A 15,230-nucleotide genomic window follows, 5' to 3' on the forward strand; every position below is an offset into this window, starting at 1 on the left:
TGTCGCCGGTGCAGGGCAGACGGCCTGATGGGAAGAACTGGGGGACCCAGCAGCCAAACTGGGTCCTGGTGGTGCTCACGGCTCATTTCTGACAATGGCAGGGGTCTGGGGACACTCACCATGAGAAATATATTCTACACAGGAATCCACGATAGGCACACACATAAGTTGTATATATACAGTACATACAATCCACGATATACACTAATATATACACACACATAATATATCTGAAAGGGAAATATATACTGTATCGAAAATATATACAATACTTTTACTACACACAGTGCACTCTGGTACTTTCTATTCTGTTTTGTTTAAAAAAGAAATGCTGGTCACATCCCTCTAACCTGATTTTACAACCGACGAATGCATTGCAAACTGCGGTTTGGAAAACACTGTTCTTGATAATGTTCCAAAGCCCAGAAGACAAGGGCATTGGTCTGCCATCTATCCATAGGGCCTTGCTGAGAAGCTCTTGACGCTGCATCTTTTATAGGCAGAAAAGAACATTATCCTGGAAGAAAAGATCCAGGTTCTCCAACAGCAGAATGAAGACCTCAAAGCCAGGATCGACCAGAACACCGTTGTCACGAGGTAGGTGGGCCTGGGCGTCAGAGCTTCCAAAGCATGTGTCGCCGACAGGATGGCTTTGCTCTTGACCTTGGAGCGCTCTGCTTTTGTCCTCACTCGTCCGAGCCCTGAGGCTTCCCCACCCAGGCTCTTGGCCCTCCCCACGTGGAGGGAAGTGTAGAACACACTTCTCTGAGCACCCAGCCGGTGCCCGGGCTCCGCAGAGCGGTGGGTCCCACCTTGGCGGAAATGAGTGACACCGGCCAAAGCCTGGGGCACAGCTGGGAGGTGACGGGGATATTTCTGGAGGAGGTTTCGGAGAGGCTGCCAGATGGGGGTTCCCAGGCTAAAGAGAACCACCGTGTGAGCCGACCCCGAGCTCCATCACTGGGGCCCGTGGCTGCTGCACCAGCGCTGGGCCAGGTGGTCATGGCAGAGGAGAGCTGGCCTGGCCGGAGGGCAGCAAGGAGGGGATGCACCAATGCAGCTGCTCCCCAGAGACACTGCTTCCATCTTGGTGCTGCCTTCCCTGCTCGGAGGGCCCCAGGAAGGGAGGAGGGGGGCAGACCCACAGCTGTCACGACAGAGGCACGGAATGCCTCGGTTCCTTTTTCACTTAGCATCCATTAGCCGCAAACATCAACGAAGCATCCATTACGCACCAGGCGTCAGACTGGGTGCCGGGCACTCGAGGAGGACCGCTCTGGGGCCTGGTCTCCAGGGCTCCCGGTCCAGCAGGCGGCCAGATGCACAGACCAGAGGCGATGGCTGCCAGGGAGGCCTGAGCCAGGGGCAGGGCGCCCCACACCAAGCCCCACTTCCCTCTCGCTCTTCCGGCGGCTTCTGCTCTGTCCCCTGGCCCCCAGCGCCTCCCCTGACCTGGGCAGAGGGGCTGTGGGCAGATCGGGTGTTGGCGGAGGGTCTCTGGGAACGGATGTGTCAGTGGGACGAGTAGCAATCATGTTTCAACCCCGCTTCTTGGTCCCTGGGGTCCGGCAGGACCCTGTTCTCCCCGCCGGCACCCACCACCTACCCCCTTCCCCTGCACCCCTTGGCCTGGCAGACCTCAGGTTAAGTGCTTCCGGCGTGACTGCTGCTCGACAGTTGCTTGTTCTCCCCGTGCAGACAGCTGTCAGAGGAGAATGCCAACCTCCAGGAGTACGTGGAGAAAGAAACGCAGGAGAAGAAGAGATTGAGCCGAACCAACGAAGAGCTGCTCTGGAAGCTGCAAACAGGGGACCCAACCAGCCCGATTAAACTGTCCCCCACGTCCCCCGTTCACCGAGGCTCCTCCTCCGGGCCCTCCTCTCCCGCCAGAGTCAGCATGACGCCCAGATGACGCCACCACGCTGCGGGTCCAGCTGCGGCGCCTGGTCCACGAGGGTTTCCGCCTCGAGGGAGTGGTGACCATGGACCGGCCCGACTGACCCTGCGCGCATGCCCAGTAGCTGCATAGCTGCATCCTAGGCAGAGTCCTTTTCTGATCCTCGTGTAAGACTGTCCTGGTACTGGCACTTAGGAAAGTGTAAATGGTAGTGTCTGATGTGCAAACGTTTGACCGTAGTTAGAGCCAAAAGAAAGAAACGCCAATCGTTCTTGAGCAATGAACTTTCACTGCAGAATATCAGGTTAGTTACAAATAGCTCAGTTTTGAATATCCATTGAATAATCATTGTGTACTGCACCGATATGTGTGTATATTTAGATATACGTATATACACATGCAGCGGTTCTGAATTGCATTTTTTATAACATGAAGCGCTGACATATTTTGGTGAAGGTCAGCAGTTTTCTAACTCGTGCCTAAGAATTATTGGGAAATGAAAATGCATTTCTATCTCCCTTCCCAGGAATATTTCTACCCAAAATAGAAAAAGGAAAAAAAAAAAAAAGATACAGAGAAGAAGCGCCTTCCGACCTACCACCACGTGGTACTCTGTTTAACACAAACACCAGCCATTCATGAACGGTAACTGCCTTTGGAACAATCAGCTTCTTAGTCCACATGATGTGAGGTCACTATTACTCCATCCGCAAGTTTTAATTATTAATACTTCTGTCATGAGCAGATAAGGGGCAGCAGTGGGAAACCCTGAGGGGGTGAGGAGTTTTGCAGATGTCACTCATGACAGTGAATCATCTATAGTCTTGTAAACACAAGTTCTGCTTTTTTTTCCTAAATGGCATCTTGGAATCCATCATTAAGCTCTTTCATCTTCGGGAAAATATGGAAGCACATGACCTTATAGGATGAGGGTGAGAGTGACCTTGGAGTTGGCCAAGACCATTCACGCTCCGTCCTCAAGAAGGAAGACTGCTAATAGGGTCTGTGTTCTGACTAAGCGTAGAGTAGGAAAGCATACTCTGGCATCCTATTTGCTTTACTCTGATGTGATGCTGAAAATGGTCAACTCACCAAAATATGACCCTCAGCCCCACTTCATTGGCACCCCCCTTCGGTTTGGTCCTGTAACCCAGCCTCATTCCTATACATTGAGAAGCTCAGGGGTTCTAGCAGGGGCTTCCAGAAAACCAGTTCTTCTATCCTGGGGGATCAGTTCCAAGCTGTGCTAGATCATCACATGACCTCCCAGAAACCCAGGTGTATTTTCTGCTGGATGATCGAGCAGTGCCACAGCTGACAGAGGTCCCATCTTTGGTCCAGGAGGTTCTTCCAAACAGAGGAAGGAGCCCGGGAAACAACCGGCCAGCGGTGGCTGGCTTCCGGACTGGCATTTGGCTCTGAAATGGTAGAATTAGAACCTGAGAAGTATTCCTGTAGTGCCGTGGACGATTAGAAGCAAGACACACAAAAGAAAGAAGCGGTTTCAACAGTTGATATGGTGATGATAGTGATGCCTTTGTTCGCTGTTTGTGACAAAGACCCTGCACTTTCCTCCCTAAGGCCCCTCAGAATGGTCCTGAGGACTGGCTCTGAGCATCCCCGAGGCAGGCGGACTCGTGTAGGGATGCTTCGTGGGCCAGAGCCACAGAGCAGGGAAGACACGGCCCACGGAAGGGGTTGGCTGGCCCAGGGCCCTGCCTGCTCTGTGAATACGTGGCCGGCGTAAGGACAGACCTGGTCTGTGTCCCTTGGGTGAGTCAAGGTTGGGCTTCCTGGCCTCATGTACATCTCATTTCTAGCAAACCGCCAGGTGTTTGCCCATCCTGGGGACATACACAGGAGTATCCACTGAAGAAACATTTTTTTCCTTTAGTGGCTCTGCATGATGCTGTGATGTTGATTTGGGCCTCCCGTTAGAGTAGATCATGCCACGTTGACTAAATACACAAATATTTATTCTTTTAGCAGGCACCACCTGCAGACACAATAGCTCAGCCCTCCGAATTAGGAACTGCTTCCCTAACGGCACTTGCTAAATGCAGTTACACAGCAATACAGATATCAGTGTTATGTTAGGATGTGGTCCAGTGTGTTAGCCTGTTGCAGTCAAAGTTGTAGTGGTGTTAGAATGAAGTCATCCCTCACTAGGCGACTAGAGCTTGGCTCTAACCAGCCCTGACCTTGGGTACTTGAGCTAATTCCCACCTTGCCCTGGCTTCATTTCCCCGTCATGGACGCCCATTATATACGGCTCCTAGCCCAGAACACGAGGGGCAGCGGCCACCAGGCCCCTTCTGCGCCTCTCCAGCCCCACACTGTTAGGACTTGGACCTCTGTCTCCCTGGCGTCCACCTCCCAGGCCAGAGCTGCTGCCACGCGGAGATGCCGCAGCCTCCCCGCCTGCCGCTCATAGACCCGCCGAACCGCACCAACCTCTTCCTGGTGAGTGGGACCCCGTCGGTGCCCTGCCCTCCCGCAGCCCAGCACACACCCGGCGAGGTTCTGGGGGGGTGGGCACACCTGGTGGCCATCTGAATGGGGTCACTCGTTCCTCTGCCGGCCCCTGCGGGTTCTGTGTTGCCTATTTGTGTTTGAAGCATATTAAAATGAACTTGAGGGACCTTCTGTGACATACACTTGATATGACTGTTGGCCTGGCCCTCCCAGGCTTCAGGAGGTCCGGTGGGGTCAGGCAGGGAGGCCAGAAGGCTGGGCTCCCCTTGTGTGTGCGCCAGCTGGCCATCTCTGAGTCGCGAGAGCCCCCAACTCTCCCCCAACTCGGCGGATGCCTGCACCCATCTTCCAGCCCGGATCCTTCAGCAGCCTTGCCCAGGCTTTGGGGGCTCAGCGGCTCTGTTCCGTCTCCGCCGTCCTGGGGAGGCCCGGGTGGGTTGGAGGAGGTTGGAAAAAGGACACGAGATTGAGGCCAGTCCCCTCACCGTCAACATCGAATTCAGACGTGGACCTATTGCTTCTACCGCAGAGTGAGCTCGGTCTGTCCTCAAGCCCGTCCCTCTGCACCTGGCTGGTCACAGAGCTGTCTCCGAGCGCCGGGAACAGGCTGGCGGGCTTGGGGGCCGTGGTCACAGCACTGCCTTGTCATGCGCTTTCTCATGCCCTCAGGGTTCTCGGGGGCCAGGACACCCCTTGAACCTAAAAGCGCTCACTTCCCCCACCCGGGCCTTCAGGCTGGGCTGCAGCCACTTGGCTGCCTGCCCAGGAGTGTCCCTCGGGGCTGCCCTGCCTGGGGTCGCAGGCTGGTTCCCTGTGGGGTTTGGAGGGACCTCCGGAGACTCCAGCCACTCTGCCCTCCCGAACCACTGCCGGACAGGAGCCCCTCGGCAGGTGATAAAGCCCCTTGAGTTACTCCGGACCTGCCAGCACCACTCCCGGACCCCCTGGGTCACCCACGTATCCAGGTTATTGGCGATGGCTGCTATTCATGATCTACTTGTCAACCCGTCCCAACCTGTTCGTTTCTTCTGGCGTCTTGTGCCACCACCTTTAGCATACCCACCCTGCATTCTCCTGTCAGCACAGCCGCTTAACAGAGGGGCGCTGGCGCCCGGCCCACGGCCCACGGAGGAAACCAGGGTGGAGGGGCCTCGCATCCGTGGAGAGCTGTGTCCCGCCGTACGGGTGTCTTGCCGTGGCAGAGAGGCTTTTGAAGTCAGCCGCTCGGTCCCCGGCGCTGGAAGGAGTGAGGAGAGCGAAGCTCAGGTAGAAGCCGGGGGCAGGGCGTCCCACCCGCTGCTGGAGGCTGTTCTCACTCCGTGGCTGCATCCGGGAACAGGCCCCCAGCAGTGGCCCGCGGGGCACCCTCGCATCGCATCCCTGCATCCCTCTAGGCAAGAGGCGGGGTCCTGCCCGCTGCGGAGTTTGGGTCAAATGCTCTAAAAAATCACCACCACCATCACAGGCTAGAGCTCATTCGCTTAAGTTTGCTAAATATCTTTTTTTTTTTGAACCTGTCTGCTTCTCTCAGACCTCTTTAAAAACAAAAGCAGGACACCTCAGGTTTCTTGAACGCCCAGCTCTGTTCTTCCCCCTCTGGGGGACATGCAGGCGAATTTGCCTCCCTCACCAAGTCTGGGCGAGTTTTCCAGAGCCAGCACCACGCGGGATGAAGTGCTGTGCAGCCTAAGCTGGGCGCTCCCGTCCCTGCGGGCCCCCCGGGTCCCTCCCCCCAGACAACCCAGGCAGGCTCAGCTGCTGCTGTCGGTTTCAACTGCACCCAGATCCACGTAGCAGGGGCTGCGTTAGCAGACGCTCAACAAGTAACCGCACGGCTTCAAGGAGTGAAAATGCAAAGCGTCCGTGGGAAAGTCCGACCGCGCAGCTTCTCCCGGCTCCCGCACCTCAGTCCTGAGTGCCCGCGGATCGGTGCTGAGAAGGAGGCCAGAGCTCACGTCATCAGCGGACGTACCACCTGCTTCATTCCCGAAGCCTCTCTCACATCGCACTTTTTCTGGCTGTATTGATGGCTTGGTGGACAGGCTTATACAGTAAAGCGAAACGATGGCCCTTGGAAGAGCGGCGGACTGGGCTACCCCGGGTAGGTGTCCCCGCCCTCCCGGCCGTCTGGTGGCTGAACAGCAACCCGAGGAGTCCGTGAGATTCCTCCCCGCTGCGGAGGCCGGGCTGTCCGGGGGCAGCTTCTGACTCACCAGACGTGTTTCATCACCAAACTGTGCTCCAGGTGACTCCCCACCCACAGGCCCCCATCAGGGTTTCCTAGGAAACTGCCCGGAAGCCTGGCGGCGGCGCTTCAGGCGACCGGCCGCTAGGTGGCAGTGTGGCGCCGCGGGACTGGCCGCTCGGGGACACTCGGGGAAGCCGGCCCGTCTACAAGTCCGGATCTGGGCTCACGGGCGCCTGCCAGTTGTCACAGATCGCCTTGTGGGAGGGGGCGGCTGAGGGCAGGAAGGGGCACCCTGCCTGCGTTCGTCCCTGCAGACCCCTGGGCGCGGAGGGAAAGCGTCCCCGCGGTCCGGGCCCGGTGGGTGGTTCACCGCGCGGCCGACGGATGCCCCTCACATTCCTGATGCTGAGCGCGCGGGGCCGGCAGCCGCCCCCTGCTCTGCTCTCGGGCAGCAGACCTCCCAGCGTGATCACGCCGGGCCTCAGGGTCTGGGAATCAAGACCCCCTTGACTGAGTGTGCCTCCTGTGTAAGAAAGCGCTTCCTTTCTCAAGGGGGGCGGGGGGTGGTGAGAGATCAAGGATTATGAGAACAGCTACAACCCTCCCCATCCCTTCCGGCTCCTGCGCGCACCCCACCCTCCAGATGGGTGGCGGGCGTGCGGCCGGAAACGCAAGGCCGGTGTTCAAGGCAGAGGGGTTTGCTGCACTGACACCCAAGTGCTTCTGCAAACGAGCAGCGTCAGGCCCCGCAGACCCACTGGCAGGAAGACCTCTGGGCCCAAACCCAAGCCAAGTCCGGGAAAGAGTGGGAGGTGAGGAGACGGCTTCAGAGGATCCTAAATGAGGGTCGAGGGGTTGGTTCCCTGGCCGAGGCGCTAAAGCCGGAATGAGGATTTCCACCAAACGGCTGAAGGAGAACGAGGCAACAACGCGACATCCTTCCGGTTGTGGGGAAGCAGGCAGATACTCAAGAAGCAAAGAGCAGGGTCTGAACTCCCTGCGGGGCACCCACCCCGGGCCCCCCCCCCCTCCGCCCCCCGAGCTGCCGGAATTCCTGAGATCACACTGAGCACGCCCAGGCCATAGACGGAATTTATTAGGATTTGCGGAGGCATGAGAGGATGTACCACAAAAGAGCTTGACTTTACAACATGAAGTACGGCATCAATGCAGTGTTGTCAGCAAAACTGGGATACAGAGCAGAGGTTCACATTTTTTAAAGGCGATGGACGACATCTACTCTTGTCCTTAAAATAAAAACAGGGGGACCAGCAGAGGCCCAGCTGATTTGCAGTTAGCGTCAGAATCTAAATCTAGTATCACAATTATAAGAAACCATAAGAAAACTATTAGAAAAATAGAACATCAAACAAGCAAAAATATTATACAATTTACATAATAAAAAACACAATTCTCTTAATAATGGCTCCACGTTCAGTAGAAGAAAAAGTGTACTGAAGAAACCACAGCTCTTCAGGTTTGATTAGAAACCAACCCTCAAGAAGATCATCACCCTCTGTGCTCCTTAGACCCATCAATGCCGAAAGGCACAAGGTAAGCAGGAAACGTATCTTAAATATATAACTTCTCCAATGGGAAAGTAAGTCCCAAACTTAAAAAGTTTGTCATCAAGAAACACAAAATCATATACCTTGTTAATAATTTAACAAAGTCTGAATGCATCTTCCCAGCCCTCCTCCCTGACTCTGTTTGGAGAAATCCCATTTGGACTTCAAGCCAAGGTCTTTCATCTCATGGGGGTTTTCAGCAGTTCAACACATTTACAGGGTGGGCCAGGGGGGGCTCCGGAGAACTGCGCCCCGAGACCCTTGGCCAGTCCACGCCCCTCTTGAAAGAGCACTGCCACCCAGCGAAGCAACGGGCACAGAAAGACTGGGCCATAGTGATGAACAGGAAGGTCAGCTGACTTTTGTTTTCTGCCTTAACCTCCCATTAGGTATTGTAACTACGATGATGAGATACAGAATGTATGTAGCTTCTTGCACCACTGGACCAATAAAGCATTTCGTTACCCAAAAAAGTCCACAAGAGTCTGATAAAATGTACATCTTGCTCTCCCTAAGGAGCCTTACATACAATACTCTCATTACCAAGGCAAACAGATGCATTTTAAACTACACCTAACAACAATTATGCACAACACATATTTAGTTCCATCTGAAGTTAACTCACACAAGCGTCACACGACTGCGCCCAAAGAGTGTGGTCATGGTGGTCATGCCTCTCCATCCATCCTAGAGCGCCCGGGCCACCGGGCCTGGCACCAAGTCCCCTCCCTCCTGTCTCCACGGGGGTGGTTCTCGGGTGCCAACAGAACAAGCGGCTCTTAATGTGTCAAAGCGGGGCATCCAGGTCAGGAAAGACAGGTCCCAGCATGAAGCCAGGCAGCTTTTCTCCAGCAGTGAGGCCCCTCAAATGCCCGTGGGCTCGCCTACAGTCTGGGTGGGGCCATTAGGAGACGTGTCCACACAGCCAACGCTGGCAGCTCTGCCTACATCAGGCTAGACGCCATCCTAGGCGGGACGGCAAGACCTGTCAACTCACCCTGGCTGCCTGGAGGAGGGGGTGGAGGGGAGGAGACCTGGTACAGCCCAGGTCCCCCTGCCTCCTGCCGTCCGCCCCCCGACGCCATGCACAAGGCACAGCAAACACATCGCGAGGCTCCTGCTGGGCCCGCGCCCCTCCCAGGTGTGAACAGACGTGTCAGAGGTGGAGAAGGGAGTGTCACGGGCCCGGGGGCTTGGGGTGGGCAGAGAAGCCTCCGCAGTGCTGCAGTCACCTGTGGACACAGGGCAGGGCGAGGCCCGTGGTGTCCAAACTACATGGAGCCAGAAAGCCGATCACCTGATGGAGACGGACTCAACGGGACAAAACCCAGAGTGGGGGAGACGCGAGTGACCCTGACGATAGTATAAACTCAGCAGCTTCTCCACAACGGCCTGGAAAGGTGGCTCCGTCACGCGGCCCTCTGGGTTTGTAAAAGCAAAGCCGGCCCAAAGTCGGGCAGAGGAGGGGTGAGCAGGTGAGCCGGGGGCCGTGCGGAGGCTCGAGCTCCTGCCCGAGGCCCCCATCCCCGCCCGGGGCGGGGGGGCGGCTCGGGGCCCCGCTGCCTCTCTGGAGACCCCGCACCCCTCACTTTGGCACAGGTCCCGGGGACCCCGCATGGGTTTTCACAAGGCCGTGGGCACGCAGGGAGGGGGCCACGGGCGGCAGGAAGGGGCGCTTCCTCACCACAAGCGGGTCTTTCCAATGTGACTGTTTGGGGCTGGTGCACAGATAAAAGGAGACACGGTGTCCCCGGAGGGCGCGTCACTGGAAATGTGGAACTTCTGACCCTGCAGGAAAACGTAGCCGAGCCGTGGAACCGAGTGCGGGAGGGGCTGGGATGTGAACCCGTCGGGCACTTCCGGCGGTTACTTTTGGCTGTGTGTCTGTGTCCGTGTGTCTGTCTGGCAGGTCTGTGTGTGTACGTGTCTGTGCGCATGTCCAGCTCAGGGCCAGGAAGGAGGGGTGTGATCAGAGAGCCCACTGACTTCGGAGGCGCCCGCCAAACGCCGTTCCTGGCAGCACCGCCCCACGCACAGAAGAGAAAACCCTCGGCAGCGGTACGAAGACCCGCTCTCAACAGGCCCCGTCCCGGGACCCCAGGCGCTCTTTCCGGGGGCGGGGAGGGCGGGGGGCTTCTCGAGGCAGCCACTGCCCTTCTGCGCGGCGCTTCGCGGCTCTGGGTGAGGAAGGGGACCACGTGTCAGGACGCGCTCGCCCCGTGAGATGCTGAGACACACCTTCTTGGCTGGAGAGCCACGAGCGCTGCTGGCTGAAACGTCAGTCGTGCAGTCTGCTGGGGGGTGTCACACGGGGAAATTTCAGCCAGAACGAAAAAGAGAAAAAACACCTCTCAACCTGCCACCTTTCTTGGACACCCTCTTTCCCTCACGCTCTCTGCCTCTGTGGAAAAACAGCAGACAAATCAAGCAAACAAATGGCTAACAGGTCCCAAGAAGACAGCAGACAACCAAAACCCCAACAAAATAAGTTAATGTTTATCAAAATACTGTACAGCACCAAGCTACATAAATTTAAATACCTTTCTTTGGAAATCCAAGCTTTGGGCTCTTATAATCCTCCCGCTGGAAGATTCACAAGTGATACTGAGAATAAAGCTTCCACGAGTGACCAGAGTGGCCAGAGCCTAGAACGAAGGCTGACCCTGCCATTTGGCCGCTTCACTCATTCTTGCATTTTTCTCCAAGAACTTTCTGGGGCAGAGGGAGAAAAGCCAAGTGCCATCAGTTCATCAGGCTTCTTTCTACCAGATTTGTGACAAAGGCCAGAGGGGGAAGATATGGGGAGCTACGCTTCAAAAGCAGCATTTACATTTTCTGTGGAGTAAAACACGCCTGCCCCTCACCGCCTGCCAACACGGGCCCTTCCGTCTACTGAATTACACTCTCTCGGGAAGGAAGACTCAGCCCGGCTACCAGGAGTGTCCCCAGGGCCTACGGGAGGGAGTGCCGTGTGCACAGGGACACACGGACACCGAGGCAGGGGTACGGGGCAGGGGCACCAACCTGCAGCATGTGGACGACACACACCCACACAAGAGGCACAGCAATGTGACCCCAAACCATCTCACGTGCAGACCCCGCACCCTGGACAATTCGGGGTAATTACTCGGCCGTGTTCCACGCCACCGTTAAGCGCCAACTGAATTTGGTGGAGTGACTGATTCACAGCGACAGACAGAAGGACTCCACGTGAGGATAAGACACAAGAGGGGCCAGAAGCAGCTGGAGGGCCACGCCGTCACTCAGGACGAGCGGACGCCGGCCTTGGGAACCTTGAGACCCAAGACACCGACCTACGAGCAGCAGGAGGACTCAGGGAGGAGCCAGGACCACAGGAAGCGCTGTTCTCCGCTCTGCTCATTCGAGGCGCGTCCCACAGAAACAGTCACATTCCAGTTACTCAGGACTCGGCGGCGCTGAGAGACGCCAGAGCAGCAGGAACTGGCCCGGGGCCTGGACGGCTGGTGGCTGCAGAAGTCCGGGTGGAGTAGCCACTGCCCTGGCCCCACGCAGAGCCCGGCCTGCGGCCCAAGTGTGCAGTGTGCGAGGGGGGCCGGAGCCCCTGCCTGGAGGGAGGGGGGAGACCGCAGTCCTCACAAACCCTCTGGAGGCAGCTCGGAGGGCAGAAGCAGGAGAAGGAGACCGTCTAGTTTTCCTTCCTGAGTAAAACTAAACCGCTGTCCTCAGGCTTGGGGTGGCACAGCTGGGGACAGACCGTGTTGTGGTGCTCAGCTGGCATCCGGGGCGGCTCTTCGGGGCCGGGCGGGGAGGCGGGGACTGGAGTGTCCAGCGCAGTCCCTGGAAGGGAGGCCGGACCGCTCAGGTGACGAGAGAAGGTGACCTCCATTCTGCCCGAGGCCGCAGCAGCAGGGGCGCCCGGCCGGCGAGGAGAAGGGCTGCCGTCTTGCTCAGGGAGAGGCTCAGAGGCAGGTGGGCAGCCTCGGCCCCGTGGCCCCAGCTGGGAGCTGCCAGCTGACGGGCCCAGCGAGCCGGCCTGAGCAGGACACGCGGGTCGCGGGCCGCCCCGTCGCGGCACTGTGCTCTGTGGGTGCGGGCGGGTCCCGTGCATGCGCGAGGGGGGTGAGGTGCTGCCGGGGCCTTGGGGGCAGGGCTGTGCGTCACTTGCAATGGTCCAAGTGACCGTCAGGAGTCCTTGCTGGGTCGGCGGCCAGGGACGCCTCCTCGCTGTGCCAGAGACCGTAGCCAAAGTAGATGAAGAAGCCTGTGGGCCGAGGGCAGAGACCGGGTGTGAGCGGGCACCGTCGGGTCCCGGGAAGCAGTCCCTGCAGCAGCCTCTGCAGCAGCCTCTGCAGCAGCCTCTGCAGGCGGCCCCGCCGAGAGGCCTCCGCAGGTGGCGGCCCCAGGCAGGGCCCCCGTGGAGGAGGGCGCGACTCTTCGAGCAGGGTCGCCTCTACGCTCGGCAAAGGTGCGTCCTTCTGGGCAGCCTCAGGCCAGGGGGGCGGCTGGGCTGGGGGCCCCGGCGGGGTGGGGTGGGCGCTGGTTCCGCAGCCTCATCCACTGCCCACCTGGCGGGGTGCCCCGCGGGCGCCGGGGGGGCCAGGACAGACCCTGCAGACGTCACGCTGTCCCCGCCACGGTGGACTTCCAAGGGCGCTAGGGGTCCCCAGGCTCTTCGCGCCGTCTGTACAGCCCTCGTTCTCCCTGCCTGAGTGACTCAGACATTCAGGTCGCCTGGGACTGCGTGCAACCCGTGAATTTAGTCATTCCAGCGAGTGTCAGGGGCCACAGAGGTCTGTGCCCCTAACTATCCACCCCCCTGGGGCCACCTTTGTGCCAGTGACAGAGGAGAGCAGGCCTTGAAGGAAGGACCCAGCCACCAAAAGCCCTGGGACCCAGGAGCGTGTCGGGGACGCTCAGAAGCGGGCGTCCTCCACCTCTGCCACCTCCACTCCAGCAGTCACTGGGGCTGGGAGGTTTGGCCGCAACACGGCCTGGGGGTCACCGCTCTCGTCAGTGGCACGGACCGGTCAAGGCCAGTCTCCCGGGCACCGGCCCCCGGCCTCCGACACTACAGAAGGAAGCCGGGTCCATCTCCGCAGCGCCTGCTGTCGGAGGCCCAGAGAGGGGCCACGGTCGGTGCTAAATGGGGCCAGCACCCAAAGGGTGACCCCTTGCTTCCCACAGGCCCAGCCACTCCCCGCAGCCCACTGTTTGGGACGGACAGCAGACTCACGGGCTCGTTCTGAGAAAGTCAAGCTCTGGCCCGAGATAACGAGCAGACAAAGGCTTTAAAGTTATCTAAAAGGGAGGGGAGGACCCACAGCCTACCAGGAGTTCCTCACCGTCAGAGAGGAAACCGCTGACTACGTGTGTTTTCGCTGTGTTTTGAAATCTGAAACGGGGGCGGCTGGAGGGCACGAGCCATCCAGCCAGTAGCAGGGAGGACGAATGAGCAACTCAGCGTAGGCTGGCGGGGCTGGGGGCCTCTAAGAGACGCTGGGACATCCCGTGCTGGTCACCTCGAAACCCACAGCTCACGTACCTATCAGCATCCACACTGCAAACCGGACCCATGTGCCTTGGTCCAGCTGCATCATGAGATAGACGTTCACAAAGATGCTCAGGACGGGAAGGACGGGCAAGAAGGGCACCTGCAGAGACGGGAGGCGGAGCGTCAGGTCTGATGCGATGGAGTGCGGGACGGACGGCGTCTGCTCGAGTCATTTAGCGAAACTACCCAAGAAAGGAGCGCACCCGAGGCTGATACGGACGGCCAGGTCTACGTGGGGAGGGGCTGAGTGCCAGTCCCCAGCCCCGTACCCACACCCCGTCCCCCCAGCACCCCCCAAATACACCCCCGCAGGCAAATCCTAGTAGGTGGGAGTTTGTTCTACGCTACTAATTGTCAAAGTGAGCTCTCGTCTAATTTCCCCTCTTGCTCTTCCCCTGAAGGGGCTGGAAGAGGGGCTTCTGCTTTATCTCTAAGGCTGAACTACCTTATTATGTGTAGAATCGAAAAATGCAGAAGCCCTGGTCATCCCCAAGGCTTGGTGATGACATGCGACCCACCAGGGCAGACGTGTTATTTATGAGAAGCCCAGGGAACGCAGGGCGCTACCCCACCTGCGAGCCAGGGCCCGGCCTCTCTCAGCAGGCGCCGTCTGTGCCTGGGAGCCCCAGGCTCACATCCCCCGAGGCCGGCCAGCGAGCACCTCCCTCCGCCCACCCAGGCCTCGCAGAGCCCAGGTAGGCAGGGCGGCCTCCCGGCAGGAGCGCCAGGCTCCCGGCCTCCTGGGGGGTTCCCTGCAGCCAGGTCAGGCCGAGCTGCTCACCTTGAACGAGAGCTTGGTCTTGCTCTCGGGCTGCCGCCAGATGACGGCTGTGACCACGCAGCAGAGGAAGGCGGAGCCCATGAGCACGAAGACTGCCCACAGCTCCCCATTTACCAGGGCCCCCTTGCCAAGCACAGCCACCGTGCAGAAGGTGATGACCAGCAGGGCTAAGAGGGAGAGAGAGAAAGAAACACACTTCCATCATTTCCCAAGTTCCCACACACAGATATCCTCAGTTCTCCCCAAAACCCATGGAGAGGGAGGCTCCATTTCTGCAGGCACCAACCCCAGTTAGGACGGAATAACTGACCTCACGGTCCAGGGCAAGCCCGGCTCTTGCCCACCCCCGGGGATAAGCAAGACCCCAAACACCGCACAGGGAAGGGCAGGCTCTTACCTATGAGGCTGGTCGAGATGTTCACAATGAGCCCAGAGAATTTGGAAGGCTCTGTATTTCTGGGTGAGAGTACGGTTTTCAGAGAAAACTTTTCTGCTTCTGGCAAAAAGCCCGTCTGGGAATCGCTGGTGCTCACCAACTCGTTCTGGTCGACTGGATCGAGCTCGTCACTGGTCCTGGCCATCTGGTATACCATGTTAGGCTGCTCTGGTTGATACCTGTAAAGCAGCAGTTTGCTTGACCGTCGTAATGTGCTTTAATTAATAAGCAGAAGGACACACACTAACTCAAGTTCTTAGTAAGCCTTCAAAGGTAAGCTGCCCAGGACACGAGGCATGAGACGGGAAGAGGATGATCACAATGATGCATTTCCCAGCAAAGAGAAACAGAG

The 15,230-nt window shown here is 58.2% G+C and overlaps 2 protein-coding genes across 7 annotated transcripts in view; one reads left to right on the forward strand and one right to left on the reverse strand.

Moving 5' to 3' along the window:
* MTUS2 (microtubule associated scaffold protein 2) overlaps positions 1–2,294 on the forward strand; it is a 325,841-nt gene extending 323,547 nt beyond the window's left edge. For all 3 annotated transcript variants that reach the window (XM_068526669.1, XM_068526670.1, XM_068526671.1), the window contains 2 exons: positions 500–597; positions 1,699–2,294. In XM_068526669.1, the coding sequence (XP_068382770.1) occupies positions 500–597; positions 1,699–1,912 (312 nt within the window). In that variant the 3' untranslated portion in view covers positions 1,913–2,294. The remainder of the gene's footprint in view (positions 1–499; positions 598–1,698) is intronic.
* A 5,340-nt stretch (positions 2,295–7,634) lies between these two features.
* Positions 7,635–15,230, reverse strand: part of SLC7A1 (solute carrier family 7 member 1) — a 68,555-nt gene continuing 60,959 nt past the window's right edge. For 3 of the 4 annotated variants that reach the window (XM_068527044.1, XM_068527042.1, XM_068527043.1), the window contains 4 exons: positions 14,840–15,057; positions 14,443–14,609; positions 13,653–13,761; positions 7,635–12,371 (listed from right to left, as the gene is read on the reverse strand). In XM_068527044.1, coding sequence (XP_068383145.1) covers positions 12,268–12,371; positions 13,653–13,761; positions 14,443–14,609; positions 14,840–15,057 — 598 coding nt within the window. In that variant the 3' untranslated portion in view covers positions 7,635–12,267. The remainder of the gene's footprint in view (positions 12,372–13,652; positions 13,762–14,442; positions 14,610–14,839; positions 15,058–15,230) is intronic. The other variant, XR_011071118.1, reaches the window with a different exon arrangement.

The sequence above is a fragment of the Eschrichtius robustus genome, chromosome 18 (assembly GCF_028021215.1).
Source record: "Eschrichtius robustus isolate mEscRob2 chromosome 18, mEscRob2.pri, whole genome shotgun sequence".
NCBI classification, from domain to species: domain Eukaryota; kingdom Metazoa; phylum Chordata; class Mammalia; order Artiodactyla; family Eschrichtiidae; genus Eschrichtius; species Eschrichtius robustus.